Below are 15,838 nucleotides of genomic sequence, written 5' to 3' on the forward strand. Positions count from 1 at the left end.
AAAATGGCCAAAAATGTTTGCTTTTTCTTGTAAAATTGCGACTGTTATCCAGCAAAATTCCAACTTTTATCATTATATTGTTTTTCTTGTAAAATGTTGACTTACGTTAAGTAAAAGGACAACTTTTATTATAATACCGTCAAAATTCAAAGTTTTTCTTGTGAAATTCCAACTCATTTTTCACAACAAGCTTAGAGTATGTATATATTATTCATGTTGTAAATACACTTCTTTATATATCTAGAAAGGGTGGTCCTAAAGAGGGAGGCATTTTTCTCAGGTCCCCACAAGGCCGGAAATACAAGTGTGTGTGTGTGTGTGTGTGTGTGTGTGTGTGTGTGTGTGTGTGTGTGTGTTCTTGTGTTCCCAGCCTTCTTGAGACATGAAGACGGAAAAGTATCTTCCATATGAGGAGGTGTGAACAAGTGATGACATCATTGTCCCAATAACATTGCATCTAATAGACAATGTCTCAATAGCACCCCTGCTGGTGACATCAATCAAAATGAGGGTGGTCCCAAAAAGGACTAGACTGTGTGTCGCTTTTAGAAGTGCTCCCCTTCTGGTCAACATATGAAATAACAAGTGTGTGTAAGAAATTGAAATGCGGCCCCTCAGGCCAAAATTAGTTTAAAATAATTAATAAATATGTATATAGAGCCATACTGTAATAACTTGAAGTAAATAATGAAGATTCAAAACCAATTACCAACCAAAAAATGAACTAAAAGCAGTCTTTTTCTCAAAATGTGTGGACTTTTTTCTTTTAAATTGGGAACAATTTCTCATGTTCTTTCTGTTTTTGTAATATTGCAATATTTTCACGTAAAATGATCACTTTTTTAATGTAAAATGATACATTTTTAATGCAAAATGGCAACATTTGTCGTATAAAATACCGACTTTTATGACAAAATTGCCATTTTTTTGGGTTGTTTGTAAATTATTGACATTTTATGAGTAAAATGATGACTTTCTACCAATAAAAAAGTCAGATTATTGTTATTATATTGCCCAAATGCTAGTTTTCTTATAAAATTTTGAGTTTTGTCGAGTAAAATGACGACTCTTTTCATAAAATGGCCAAAAATGTTTGCTTTTTCTTGTAAAATTGCGACTGTTATCCAGCAAAATTCCAACTTTTATCATTATATTGTTTTTCTTGTAAAATGTTGACTTACGTTGAGTAAAAGGACGACTTTGATTAAAATACCGTCAAAATTCAAAGTTTTTCTTGTGAAATGTTGACTTACGTTGAGTAAAAGGACGACTTTTATTATAATACCGTCAAAATTCAAAGTTTTTCTTGTGAAATGTTGACTTACGTTGAGTAAAAGGACGACTTTTATTATAATACCGTCATAATTCTAAGTTTTTCTTGTGAAATTCCAACTCATTGTTCACAACAAGCCTATAGTATGTATATATTAATCATGTTGTAAATACACTTCTTTATATATCTAGAAAGGGTGGTCCTAAAGAGGGAGGCATTTTTCTCGGGTCCCCACAAGGTCGGAAATACAAGTGTGTGTGTGTGTGTGTGTGTGTGTGTGTGTGTGTGTGTGTGTGTGTGTGTGCGTGTGCGTGTGCGTGTGCGTGTGTGTGTGTGTGTGTTCGTGTTCCCAGCCTTCTTGAGACATGAAGACGGAAAAGTATCTTCCATATGAGGAGGTGTGAACAAGTGATGACATCATTGTCATAATAACATTGCATCTAATAGACAATGTCTCAATAGCACCCCTGCTGGTGACATCTATCACAATGAGGGTGGTCCCAAAAAGGACTAGACTGTGTGTCGCTTTTAGAAGTGCTCCCCTTCTGGTCAACATATGAAATAACAAGTGTGTGTAACAAATTGAAATGCGGCCCCTCAGGCCAAAATTAGTTTAAAATAATTAATAAATATGTATATAGAGCCATACTGTAATAACTTGGAGTAAATAATGAAGATTCAAAACCAATTACCAACCAAAAAATGAACTAAAAGCAGTCTTTTTCTCAAAATGTGTGGACTTTTTTCTTTTAAATTGGGAACAATTTCTCATGTTCTTTCTGTTTTTGTAGTATTGCAATATTTTCACGTAAAATGATCACTTTTTTAATGTAAAATGATACATTTTTAATGCAAAATGGCAACATTTGTCGTATAAAATACCGACTTTTATGACAAAATTGCCATTTTTTTGGGTTGTTTGTAAAATATTGACATTTTATGAGTAAAATGATGACTTTTTACCAATAAAAATGTCAGATTATTGTTATTATATTGCCCAAATGCTAGTTTTCTTATAAAATTTTGAGTTTTGTCGAGTAAAATGACGACTCTTTTCATAAAATGGCCAAAAATGTTTGCTTTTTCTTGTAAAATTGCGACTGTTATCCAGCAAAATTCCAACTTTTATCATTATATTGTTTTTCTTGTAAAATGTTGACTTACGTTGAGTAAAAGGACGACTTTGATTAAAATACCGTCAAAATTCAAAGTTTTTCTTGTGAAATGTTGACTTACGTTGAGTAAAAGGACGACTTTTATTATAATACCGTCAAAATTCAACGTTTTTCTTGTGAAATGTTGACTTACGTTGAGTAAAAGGACGACTTTTATTATAATACTGTCATAATTCTAAGTTTTTCTTGTGAAATTCCAACTCATTGTTCACAACAAGCCTATAGTATGTAAAGAGGGAGGCATTTTTCTCGGGTCCCCACAACGTCGGAAATACAAGTGTGTGTGTGTGTGTGTGTGTGTGTGTGTGTGTGTGTGTGTGTGTGTGTGTGTGTGTGTGTGTGTGTGTGTGTGTGTGTGTGTGTGTGTGTTCCCAGCCTTCTTGAGACATGAAGAAAGAAAAGTATCTTCCATATGAGGAGGTGTGAACAAGTGATGACATCATTGTCATAATAACATTGCATCAAATAGACAATGTCTCAATAGCACCCCTGCTGGTGACATCTATCAAAATGAGGGTGGTCCCAAAAAGGACTAGACTGTGTGTCGCTTTTGGAAGTGCTCCCCTTCTGGTCAACATATGAAATAACAAGTGTGTGTAAGAAATTGAAATGCGCCTCCTCTGGCCAAAATTAATGAAATATAAATAAATAAAAACATATATAGAGACATACTGTAATAACTTGAAGTAAATAATGAAGATTCAAAACCAATTACAAACAAAAAAAATTAACTAAAAGCAGTCCTTTTCTCACAATGTGTCGACTTTTTTCTTATAAAATTGGGAACAATTTCTCATATTCTTTCTGCTTCTGCAATATTTTCTCATAACATTCTCACTTTTTTAATGCAAAATGGCAACATTAGTCATATAAAATGCTGACTATTATCACAGCATTGCCAATTGTTTTGTTGTTCTTGTAAAATAGTGAAATTTTCTGAGTAAAATTGTGACTTTTGTCATCATTTTGACAATACAAAATTTTCAGATTACTATTACAATATTGCCAACATTTTTAAGGTTTTTATAAAATTGCGACTTCTGTCTAGTAAAATTACAATTATTTTTATAAAATTGCCAAAAATTAGGAGTAAAATTCCAACTTTTATCATTATATCGTTTTTCTTGTAAAATGCTGACTTGCGTTGAGTAAAATGACGACTTTTATTATAATACTGTCAAAGTTTTTCTTGTGAAATTGTGACTTTTTTCTTTTGAAATTCCAACTCTTTTTTCACAACAAGCTTTTTTATATTAGCATCGTATCAAGCAATCAATCGATGCTTATTTGTATAGCCCTAAATCACAAGCGTCTCAAAGGGCTGCACAAGCCACAACAACATCCTCAGTTCAGAGCCCACAAAATGGCAAGGAAAAACTCAGAACCAAGTGGGATGTCAATGTGGATGACTATGAGAAACCTTGGAGAGGACCGCAGCTATGGGTATTGCGAACAGTGTAAAGTTTTCTTTCGAAATTGTGACTTGTCGAGTAAAATTACGACTTTTTTCATAAAATTGCCAAAAACTGACTGTTGTTGAGTAAAATTCTAACTTTTATCATAATATTACACAAATGTTCTGTTTTTCCTCTTAAATTTTGACTTGCGTTGAGTAGAATGACAATTTTTATTATAATACTGCCGAAATTTCAAGTTTTTCTTGCGGAATTGGGACCATTTTCTTGTGAAATTCCAACTCATTTTTACACAACAAGCGTTTTTATACAAACCCTGTTTCCAGAGTTGGTAAATTGTGTTCGATGTAAATATAAACAGAATACAATGATTTGCAAATCATTTTCAAGCCATATTCAGTTGAATATGCTACAAAGACAACATATTTGATGTTCAAACTCATAAACATGAATATTTTTTTGCAAATAATACTGACCCCGAAAGGGAATAAACGGTAGGAAATGGATGGAATTAACTTAGAATTTGATGGCTGCAACACGTGCCAAAGTAGTTGGGAAAGGGCATGTTCACCACTGTTACATCACCTTTTCTTTTAACAACACTCAATAAACGTTTGGGAACTGAGGAAACTAATTGTTGAAGCTTTGAAAGTGGAATTCTTTCCCACTCTTGTTTTATGTAGAGCTTCAGTCCTTCAACAGTCCGGGGTCCTATTTTACGATTCATAAAACGCCACACATTTTCCATGGGAGACAGGTCTGGACTGCAGGCAGGCCAGGAAAGTACCCGCACTCTTTTTTTACAAAGCCACGCTGTTGTAACACGTGCTGAATGTGGCTTGGTATTGTCTTGCTGAAATAAGCAGGGGCGTCCATGAAAAAGACGGCGCTTAGATGGCAGCATATGTTGTTCCAAAACCTGTATGTACCTTTCAGCATTAATGGTGCCTTCACAGATGTGTAAGTTACCCATGCCTTGGGCACTAATGCACCCCCATACCATCACACATGCTGGCTTTTCAACTTTGCGTCGATAACAGTCTGGATGGTTCGCTTCCCCTATGTGGAATATTTCCAAAAACAATTTGAAATGTGAACTCGGACACTTTTCCACTTTGCATCAGTCCATCTTAGATGATCTCGGGCCCGGAAAAGCTGGCTGTGTTTCTGGATGTTGTTGATAAATAGCTTTCGCTTTGCATAGTAGAGCTTTAACTTGCACTTACAGATGTAGCGACCAACTGTATTTAGTGACAGTGGTTTTATGAAGTGTTCCTGAGCCCATGTGGTGATATCCTTTAGAGATTGATGTTGGTTTTTGATACAGTGCCGTCTGAGGGATCGGAAATGTTGGTTTCCGGCCATGCCGCTTACGTGGAGTGATTTCTCCAGATTGTCTGAACCTTTTGATGATATTATGGAGCGTAGATGTTGAAATCCCTAAATTTCTTGCAATTGCACTTTGAGAAAGGTTGTTCTTAAACTGTTTGACTATTTGCTCACGCAGTTGTGGACAAAGGGGTGTACCTCGCCCCACCCTTTCTTGTGAAAGACTGAGCATTTTTTGGGAAGCTGTTTTTACACCCAATCATGGCACTCACCTGTTCCCAATTAGCCTGCACACCTGTGGGATGTTCCAAATAAGTGTTTGATGAGCAACTCATGTGTGAAATGCTTCCAGGCCTGCGTGGCGCCCCAGGATACTCCCTGGAACAAGCCCACCACCTGCCCATCGAGATGGACCCTCTCATAGGTCAGTTTGTAGCCAATCAGAAGGAACCCAGTCTTTAACTAAAGGGGAGGCGGGCCTTATGGGACTTAACGTCTCCGTGTGGTTCCGCCCCCCCAGCGAACAACTCGGGCACCAACAAGCGTCAGATCACGGACCTGGTGGACCAGAGCATCCAGATCAACACGCACTGCTTCGTGGTGACGGCCGACAACCGCTACATCCTGGTGTGCGGCTTCTGGGACAAGAGCTTCCGCGTCTACTCTTCTGAGACCGGTAGGATGGACCGCCGCGCGGAACTCCGTCCCCGCCTGCCGCCTGGCTAACCGTGTGGATTGTGAGCAGGGAAGCTGACCCAGATCGTGTTCGGCCACTGGGACGTGGTGACGTGTCTGGCCAGGTCCGAGTCCTACATCGGAGGGGACTGTTACATCGTGTCGGGCTCCAGGGACGCCACTCTTCTTCTGTGGTACTGGAGTGGACGCCACCACATCATTGGGGACAACCCCAACAACAGTGAGTGTTAGTTCCAATGCTCCCACACTCTGCTTCCTCTTTCCTGTTTACTTCCTCCTATGATTCCTGTTTATTTCCTCTTTTGTTTCCTGTTTACTTACTCCTTTACTTCCTGTTTACTTCCTCTTTTGATTATGTTTACTTCCTCTTGTGATTCCTGTTTACTTCCTCTTTTGATTATGTTTACTTCCTCTGTTGATTCCTGTTTACTTCCTTTTTTGATTCCTGTTTACTTCCTCTTTTGATTCCTGTTTACTTCCTCCTATGATTCCTGTTTGCTTCCTCTTTTTATTGCTGTTTACTTGCTCTTGTGATTGTTGTTTACTTCCTCTTTTATTTCCTGTTTACTTAAGTTTTGTTTCCTGTTTACCTCCAATTTTAATTCTGTTTACTTCCTCTTTCGATTCTGTTTTCTTCCTCTTGTTTCCTGTTTACTTCCTCTTTTGATTCCTGTTTACTTCTTCCTATGATTACTGTTTACTTCCTCTTTTCAATCATGTTTACGTCCTCCTATGATTCCTGTTTGCTTCCTCTTTTGATTCCTGTTTATTTCGGCCTATGATTCCTGTTTAATTTCCTGTTTTGATTGACGTTTACTTCCTCTTTTTAATGCTGTTTACTTGCTCTTGTGATTGTTGTTTACTTCCTCTTTTGTTTCCTGTTTACATAAGTTTTGTTTCGTGTTTACTTCCTCTTTTGATTCCGTTTACTTCCTCTTGTTTCCTGTTTACTTCCTCTTTTGATTCCGTTTACTTCCTCTTGTTTCCTGTCTACTTCCTCTTTTGATTCAGTTTACTTCCTGGTTTGATTTCTGTTTACTTCCTCTTTTGTTTCCTGTTTACGTCCTCTTTTGATTATGATTACTTTCTCTTTTGTTTCCTGTTTACCTCCTCTTTTGATTCCGTTTACGTCCTCTTTAGATTCTGTTTACTTCCTGGTTTGATTCATGTTTACTTCCTGGCTTTATTGTTGTTTACTTCCTGGTTTGATTCATGTTTATTTCCTGGTTTGATTGTTGTTTACTTCCTCTTTTGATCCCTGTTTACTATTTTTTAATTGCTGTTTACTTCCAGTTTTGATTCCTGTTTACTTCCTCTTGTGATTCCTGTCTACTTCCGGTTTTGATGTGTTTACTTTCTGTTTTGTTTCATGTTTACCTCCTGTTTGGATTCCCGTTTACTTCCTTTTTTTAAATCCCGTTTTTGATTGTTGTTTACTTCCTGTTTTTGATTCCTGGTTACTTCTCCTGTTTTCATTGCTGTTTATTTCCTGTTTTCATTCCTTTTTTACATTCTTTTTTTTTTATTCCTGTCTACTTCCTGTTTTCATCCCTCTACACATCCTATTTTCATTTTAGTTTCGATTCATATTTACTTACTTTTTGCATTGCTGATCACATCGTGTTTAATTGTGTGTTTTCATTTCTTTTAACATCTTGTTTTTCATTGCTATTTACTTCCTGTTTTCATTCTTTTTTTTTACTTCCTATTTTCATCCTGTTTTAACTGCCGTTTACTTACTTTTTACTTCCTGTTTTCATTCTTTTTTTTACTTTCTATTTTCATCCTGTTTTAACTGCTGTTTACTTTCGTTTTACTTCCTGTTTTCATTCTTTTCTTTACTTCCTATTTCCATCCTGTTTTAACTGCTGTTTACTTTCTTTTTACTTCCTCTTTTCATTCTTTTTTTTACTTCCTATTTCCATCCTGTTTTAACTGCTGTTTACTTACTTTTTACTTCCTGTTTTCATTCTTTTCTTCCTATTTTCATCCTGTTTTAACTGCTGTTTACTTTCTTTTTACTTCCTGTTTTCATTCTTTTCTTTACTTCCTATTTCCATCCTGTTTTAACTGCTGTTTACTTACTTTTTACTTCCTGTTTTCATTCTTTACTTCCTATTTTAATCCTGTTTTAACTGCTGTTTACTTCTTTTTTACGTCCTGTTTTCATTCTTGTTACCTCCTGTTTTTGTTCCTGTTGACCTCCCTTTCCCCCTAGTAGTAGTCGGGTGTGACTTCAGTGTAGTGACCTCCCCTCTCCTCTCCCGCAGGCGACTATCCCGCCCCCCGCGCCGTCCTGACGGGACACGACCATGAAGTTGTGTGCGTGTCCGTCTGTGCTGAGCTGGGATTGGTCATCAGCGGGGCCAAAGGTCAGTGGAGTGGAGCGCCGCACTTCCTGTCCTCTGTGGCTTTGTTTGGAAGTGGAGAATGTCTTTGCTCCCCAGAGGGTCCCTGCCTGGTCCACACCATCACGGGAGACCTCCTGAGGGCCTTGGAGGGCCCCGAGCTGTGCCAGCAGCCTCGTCTGATCTCCGTGTCCAGCGAGGGTCACTGCATCATTTACTACGAGCGAGGGCGCTTCTGCAACTTCAGCATCAACGGGAAGCTGCTGGCCCAGATGGAGGTCAACGACTCCACGCGGGTGAGAGGCTCCCGCCGCCGCTCTGGCGTGACCGCGCCGCCGTGCTTTCTGACCCCCCCCCGCGTGTCTCCTCGCCCCGCCAGGCCATCTTGCTGAGCAGCGACGGACAGAACCTGGTGACGGGCGGCGACAACGGCGTGGTGGAGGTGTGGCAGGCGTGCGACTTCAAGCAGCTTTACATCTACCCGGGATGCGACGCCGGCATCCGCGCCATGGACCTCTCCCACGACCAGAGGTAACACCTTCGGGACGGTTGTCCGGGAAAACGCTTTGAATTCAGATAAATGTGGGACGACTAAAATTAAGGAAGACTCTATTGCTGATGTTGTTGTTTCCCTGGAAACTGTTGCTAGGGAAGATGGCTTCTGTTGCTAGGGAAACAGATGCTGTTAGGTGGTGAAACTGTTGCCAAGTGAGGCCACTGGTTAGTCGGGGGATGTTTGTACTGTGGAAAATGAGTACTTTACAAACCAGTTCCGGAGGCGAAGAAACTGATACTTAGGAATGCCGTTGCCATGGAAACTGTTGCCAAGAAATCTGTCAAGTGTAGACACTTTTACCAAGGAATCTGTTACTTGGGAAACAGGTACTGGAGATTCTGTTGCTCGGGAAACAGTTGGCAGGGAGACTGTTACTAGTGATACCTTTACCAGGGATGCTGTTGCTAGGGAAACCGTTGGCTGGGAGACTGTTACTAGCGATACCTTTACCAGGGATGCTGTTGCTAGGGAAACAGTTGGCAGGGAGACTGTTACTAGTGATACCTTTACCAGGGATGCTGTTGCTAGGGAAACAGTTGGCAGGGAGACTGTTACTAGTGATACCTTTACCAGGGATGCTGTTGCTAGGGAAACAGTTGGCAGGGAGACTGTTACTAGTGATACCTTTACCAGGGATGCTGTTGCTAGGGAAACAGTTGGCAGGGAGACTGTTACTAGTGATACGTTTACCAGGGATGCTGTTGCTAGGGAAACAGTTGGCAGGGAGACTGTTACTAGTGATACCTTTACCAGGGATGCTGTTGCTAGGGAAACAGTTGGCAGGGAGACTGTTACTAGTGATACCTTTACCAGAGATGCTGTTGCTAGGGAAACAGTTGGCAGGGAGACTGTTACTAGTGATACCTTTACCAGGGATGCTGTTGCTAGGGAAACAGTTGGCAGGGAGACTGTTACTAGTGATACCTTTACCAGAGATGCTGTTGCTAGGGAAACAGTTGGCAGGGAGACTGTTACTAGTGATACCTTTACCAGAGATGCTGTTGCTCGGGAAACAGTTGGCAGGGAGACTGTTACTAGTGATACCTTTACCAGGGATGCTGTTGCTAGGGAAACAGTTGGCAGGGAGACTGTTACTAGTGATACCTTTACCAGGGATGCTGTTGCTAGGGAAACAGTTGGCAGGGAGACTGTTACTAGTGATACCTTTACCAGGGATGCTGTTGCTAGGGAAACAGTTGGCAGGGAGACTGTTACTAGTGATACCTTTACCAGAGATGCTGTTGCTAGGGAAACAGTTGGCAGGGAGACTGTTACTAGTGATACCTTTACCAGGGATGCTGTTGCTAGGGAAACAGTTGGCAGGGAGACTGTTACTAGTGATACCTTTACCAGGGATGCTGTTGCTAGGGAAACAGTTGGCAGGGAGACTGTTACTAGTGATACCTTTACCAGAGATGCTGTTGCTCGGGAAACAGTTGGCAGGGAGACTGTTACTAGTGATACCTTTACCAGGGATGCTGTTGCTAGGGAAACAGTTGTCTGGGAAGCAATTGCTTAGGATGCTGTTGCCTGGGAAACACTGTAACAAGGAGTGATGTTGCTAGGAAAGAAGTTACCAGGGACGTGGTTACTCGTGATACTCTTACAAGGGTTGCTGTTGCTAGGGAAGAAGTTACCAGGGATGCTGTTGCTAGGGAAGAAGTTACCAGGGATTATGTTACTAGTGATACAGTTACAAGGATGCTTTTGCTAAAGAGGAAGTTACCAGGGATTAGGTTACTAGAAATATAGTTACAAGGATGCTGTTGCTAGGGAGGAAGTTACCAGGGATGGTGTTACATAGTTATACCGTTACAAGGGATGTGGTTGCTATGGAAGAAGTTACGAGGGATGATGTTACTAGTGACACCATTACACGGGATGCTGTTGCTATGGAAGAAGTTACAAGGGATGCTGTTGCTAGGGAAGAAGTTACCAGGGATTATGTTACTAGTGATACAGTTACAAGGATGCTGTTGCTAGGGAGGAAGTTACCAGGGATTATGTTACTAGTGATACAGTTACAAGGATGCTTTTGCTAGGGAGGAAGTTACCAGGGATTATGTTACTAGTGATACAGTTACAAGGATGATGTTGCTAGGGAGGAAGTTACCAGGGATGGTGTTACATAGTTATACCGTTACAAGGGATTTGGTTGCTATGAAAGAAGTTACGAGGGATGATGTTACTAGTGATACCATTACAAGGGATGCTGTTGCTATGGAAGAAGTTACGAGGGATGCTGTTGCTAGGGAAGAAATTACCAGGGATTATGTTACTAGTGATACAGTTACAAGGATGCTTTTGCTAGGGAGGAAGTTACCAGGGATTATGTTACTAGTGATACAGTTACAAGGATGCTTTTGCTAGGGAGGAAGTTACCAGGGATTATGTTACTAGTGATACAGTTACAAGGGTGCTTTTGCTAGGGAGGAAGTTACCAGGGATTATGTTACTAGTGATACAGTTACAAGGGTGCTTTTGCTAGGGAGGAAGTTACCAGGGATTATGTTACTAGTGATACAGTTACAAGGATGATGTTGCTAGGGAGGAAGTTACCAGGGACGGTGTTACATAGTTATACCGTTACAAGGGATTTGGTTGCTATGAAAGAAGTTACGAGGGATGATGTTACTAGTGATACCATTACAAGGGATGCTGTTGCTATGGAAGAAGTTACCAGGGATGCTGTTGCTAGGGAAGAAGTTACCAGGGATTATGTTACTAGTGATACAGTTACAAGGATGCTTTTGCTAGGGAGGAAGTTACCAGGGATTATGTTACTAGAAATACAGTTACAAGGATGCTGTTGCCAGGGAGAAAGTTACCAGGGATGGTGTTACATAGTTATACCGTTACAAGGGATGTGGTTGCTATGGAAGAAGTTACCAGGGATTTTGTTACTAGTGATACAGTTACAAGGATGCTTTTGCTAGGGAGGAAGTTACCAGGGATTATGTTACTAGAGATACAGTTACAAGGATGCTGTTGCCAGGGAGGAAGTTACCAGGGATGGTGTTACATAGTTATACCGTTACAAGGGATGCTGTTGCTATGGAAGAAGTTACGAGGGATGCTGTTACTAGTGATACCATTACAAGGGATGCTGTTGCTATGGAAGAAGTTACGAGGGATGCTGTTGCTAGGGAGGAAGTTACCAGGGATGCTGTTACATAGTTATACCGTTACCAGGGGTACTGTTGCTAGGGAAGAAGTTACCAGGCATGCTGTTACTAGTGATACCGTAACCAGGGATGTGGTTGCTATGGAAGAAGTTACGAGGGATGATGTTACTAGTGATATCATTACAAGGGATGCTGTTGCTAGTGAAACCGGTACAAGGGATTCTGTTGCTATGGAAGAAGTAACGAGGGATGCTGTTACTAGTGATACCATTACAAGGGATGCTGTTGCTAGGGAATGAGTTACCAGGGATGCTGTTACTAGTGATACCGTGACAAGGGATGATGTTGCTAAGGAAGAAGTTACCAGGGATGCTGTTGCTAAGGAAAAAGTTACCAGGGATGCTGTTACTATTTGCTGGGCATACTGTTACTGGAGATGCTGTTACCATGGAAACCATTAGCAGAGAGGCTGTTGTTGGGGAAAGAGTGAGCATGGAAACTGTTACCTAGGGAAACAGTTACCAGGGAGGTTTTTAGTTAGGATGCAGTTGCCAGGGGAACACTGTAACCAGGGATGCTGTTGCCAGGGAAACACTGTAACCAGGGTGCTGTTGCTAGTGAAGCAGTTAACAGGGAGGCTGTCACTAAGGAAATGGTTACCATGGATTCTGTTGCCATGATGATATTTCTAGGGAAACAATTGCTCAGGGAAAAGTTAGCAGGGATACTGTTGCTAGGGAAACATTTACCAGGGAGGATTTTAGTTAGGATGCTGTTGCCAGGGAAACATCGCAAACAGGGATGCTGTTGCTAGTGAAAAAGTTAGCAGGGATGCTGTTGCTAGGGAAGCAGTTACCAAGGAGGTTTTTAGTTAGGATGCTGTTGTTAGGGAAACATTGTAACCAGAGATGCTGTTGCTAGGGAAACATTGTAACCAGGGATGCTGTTGCTAGGGAAACATTGTAACCAGGGATGCTGTTGTTAGGGAAACATTGTAAACAAGGACGCTGTTGTTAGGGAAAGATCGTAACCAGGGATACTGTTGTTAGGGAAAGATCGTAACCAGGGATACTGTTGTTAGGGAAAGATCGTAACCAGGGATACTGTTGTTAGGGAAACATTGTAACCAGGGATGCTGTTGTTAGGGAAACATCGTAACCAAGGGGGCTGTTGTTAGGTAAAGATCATAACCAGGGATGCTGTTGTTAGGGAAACATCGTAACCATGGATGCTGTGGTTAGGGAAACATCGTAACCATGGATGCTGTGGTTAGGGAAACATCGTAACCAGGGATGCTGTTGTTAGGGAAACATCGTAAGCTGGGATGCTGTTGTTAGGGAAACATCGTAAGCAGGGATGCTGTTGTTAGGGAAACATCGTAACCAAGGGGACTGTTGTTAGGTAAAGATCATAACCAGGGATGCTGTTGTTAGGGAAACATCGTAACCATGGATGCTGTGGTTAGGGAAACATCGTAACCAGGGATGCTGTTGTTAGGGAAACATTGTAAACAAGGATGCTGTTGTTAGGGAAAGACCGTAACCAGGGATGCTGTTGTTAGGGAAACATTGTAACCAGGGATGCTGTTGTTAGGGAAACATTGTAAACAAGGATGCTGTTGTTAGGGAAACATTGTAAACAAGGATGCTGTTGTTAGGGAAACATTGTAACCAGGGATGCTGTTGTTAGGGAAACATTGTAACCAGGGATGCTTTTGCTAGGGAAACATTGTAACCAGGGATGCTGTTGTTAGGGAAACATTGTAAACAAGGATGCTGTTGTTAGGGAAAGACCGTAACCAGGGATGCTGTTGTTAGGGAAACATTGTAACCAGGGATGCTTTTGCTAGGGAAACATTGTAACCAGGGATGCTGTTGTTAGGGAAACATTGTAAACAAGGATGCTGTTGTTAGGGAAACATTGTAAACAAGGATGCTGTTGTTAGGGAAACATTGTAACCAGGGATGCTGTTGTTAGGGAAACATTGTAACCAGGGATGCTGTTGTTAGGGAAACATTGTAAACAAGGATGCTGTTGTTAGGGAAAGACCGTAACCAGGGATGCTGTTGTTAGGTAAACATCGTAACCAGGGATGCTGTTGTTAGGGAAACCTAGTAAACATTGTTAGGGAAACATTGGTAACCAGGGATGCTGTTGTTAGGGAAACCTCGTAAACAGGGATGCTGTTGTTAGGGAAACCTAGTAAACATTGTTAGGGAAACATTGGTAACCAGGGATGCTGTTGCTAGGGAAACATTGTAAACAAGGATGCTGTTGTTAGGGAAAGACCGTAACCATGGATGCTGTTGTTAGGTAAACATCGTAAACAGGGATGCTGTTGTTAGGGAAACCTCGTAACCAGGGATGCTGTTGTCGGGGAAACATCGTAACCAGGGATGTTGTTGTCAGGGAAACATCGTAACCAGGGATGTTGTTGTCAGGGAAACATCGTAACCAGGGATGCTGTTGTTAGGTAAACATCGTAACCAGGGATGCTGTTGTTAGGGAAACCTAGTAAACATTGTTAGGGAAACATTGGTAACCAGGGATGCTGTTGTTAGGGAAACCTCGTAAACAGGGATGCTGTTGTTAGGGAAACCTCGTAAACAGGGATGCTGTTGTTAGGGAAACCTCGTAAACAGGGATGCTGTTGTTAGGGAAACGTAACCAGGGATGTTGTTGTTAGGGAAACCTCGTAAACAGGGATGCTGTTGTTAGGTAAACATTGTAACCAGGGATGCTGTTGTTAGGGAAACCTCGTAAACAGGGATGCTGTTGTTAGGGAAAGACCGTAACCAGGGATGCTGTTGTCGGGGAAACATCGTAACCAGGGATGTTGTTGTCAGGGAAACATCGTAACCAGGGATGCTGTTGTTAGGTAAACATCGTAACCAGGGATGCTGTTGTTAGGGAAACCTAGTAAACATTGTTAGGGAAACATTGGTAACCAGGGATGCTGTTGTTAGGGAAACCTCGTAAACAGGGATGCTGTTGTTAGGGAAACCTCGTAAACAGGGATGCTGTTGTTAGGGAAACGTAACCAGGGATGTTGTTGTTAGGGAAACCTCGTAAACAGGGATGCTGTTGTTAGGGAAAGACCGTAACCAGGGATGCTGTTGTTAGGTAAACATTGTAACCAGGGATGCTGTTGTTAGGGAAACCTAGTAAACATTGTTAGGGAAACATTGGTAACCAGGGATGCTGTTGTTAGGGAAACATTGTAAACAAGGATGCTGTTGTTAGGGAAAGACCGTAACCATGGATGCTGTTGTTAGGTAAACGTAACCAGGGATGTTGTTGTTAGGGAAACCTCGTAAACAGGGATGCTGTTGTTAGGGAAAGACCGTAACCAGGGATGCTGTTGTTAGGTAAACATTGTAACCAGGGATGCTGTTGTTAGGGAAACCTAGTAAACATTGTTAGGGAAACATTGGTAACCAGGGATGCTGTTGTTAGGGAAACATTGTAAACAAGGATGCTGTTGTTAGGGAAAGACCGTAACCATGGATGCTGTTGTTAGGTAAACATCGTAAACAGGGATGCTGTTGTTAGGGAAACCTCGTAACCAGGGATGCTGTTGTCGGGGAAACATCGTAACCAGGGATGTTGTTGTCAGGGAAACATCGTAACCAGGGATGCTGTTGTTAGGGAAACATCGTAACCAGGGATACTTTTGTTAGGGAAACCTCGTAAACAGGGATGCTGTTGTTAGGGAAACATCGTAACCAGGGATGCTGTTGTTAGGGAAACATCGTAACCAGGGATACTGTTGTTAGGGAAACCTCGTAAACAGGAGGCTGTTGTTAGGGAAACATCGTAACCAGGGATACTGTTGTTAGGGAAACCTCGTAAACAGGGATGCTGTTGTTAGGGAAACATCGTAACCAGGGATGCTGTTGTTAGGGAAACATTGTAACCAGG

The 15,838-nt window shown here is 41.3% G+C and overlaps 1 protein-coding gene across 2 annotated transcripts in view; it reads left to right on the forward strand.

Annotated features, from left to right (window-relative positions):
- LOC133550770 (neurobeachin-like) overlaps positions 1-15,838 on the forward strand; it is an 84,726-nt gene that overhangs the window by 61,587 nt on the left and 7,301 nt on the right. The window contains exons 22-27 of one of the 2 annotated variants that reach the window (XM_061896791.1): positions 5,545-5,616; positions 5,713-5,868; positions 5,938-6,108; positions 8,159-8,260; positions 8,336-8,532; positions 8,616-8,767. In XM_061896791.1, the coding sequence (XP_061752775.1) occupies positions 5,545-5,616; positions 5,713-5,868; positions 5,938-6,108; positions 8,159-8,260; positions 8,336-8,532; positions 8,616-8,767 (850 nt within the window). Of the gene's footprint in view, positions 1-5,544; positions 5,617-5,712; positions 5,869-5,937; positions 6,115-8,158; positions 8,261-8,335; positions 8,533-8,615; positions 8,768-15,838 lie in introns of both variants that reach the window. The other variant, XM_061896792.1, reaches the window with a different exon arrangement.

Source organism: Nerophis ophidion, linkage group LG04 (assembly GCF_033978795.1).
Source record: "Nerophis ophidion isolate RoL-2023_Sa linkage group LG04, RoL_Noph_v1.0, whole genome shotgun sequence".
In the NCBI taxonomy this organism is placed as follows: Eukaryota; Metazoa; Chordata; class Actinopteri; order Syngnathiformes; family Syngnathidae; genus Nerophis; species Nerophis ophidion.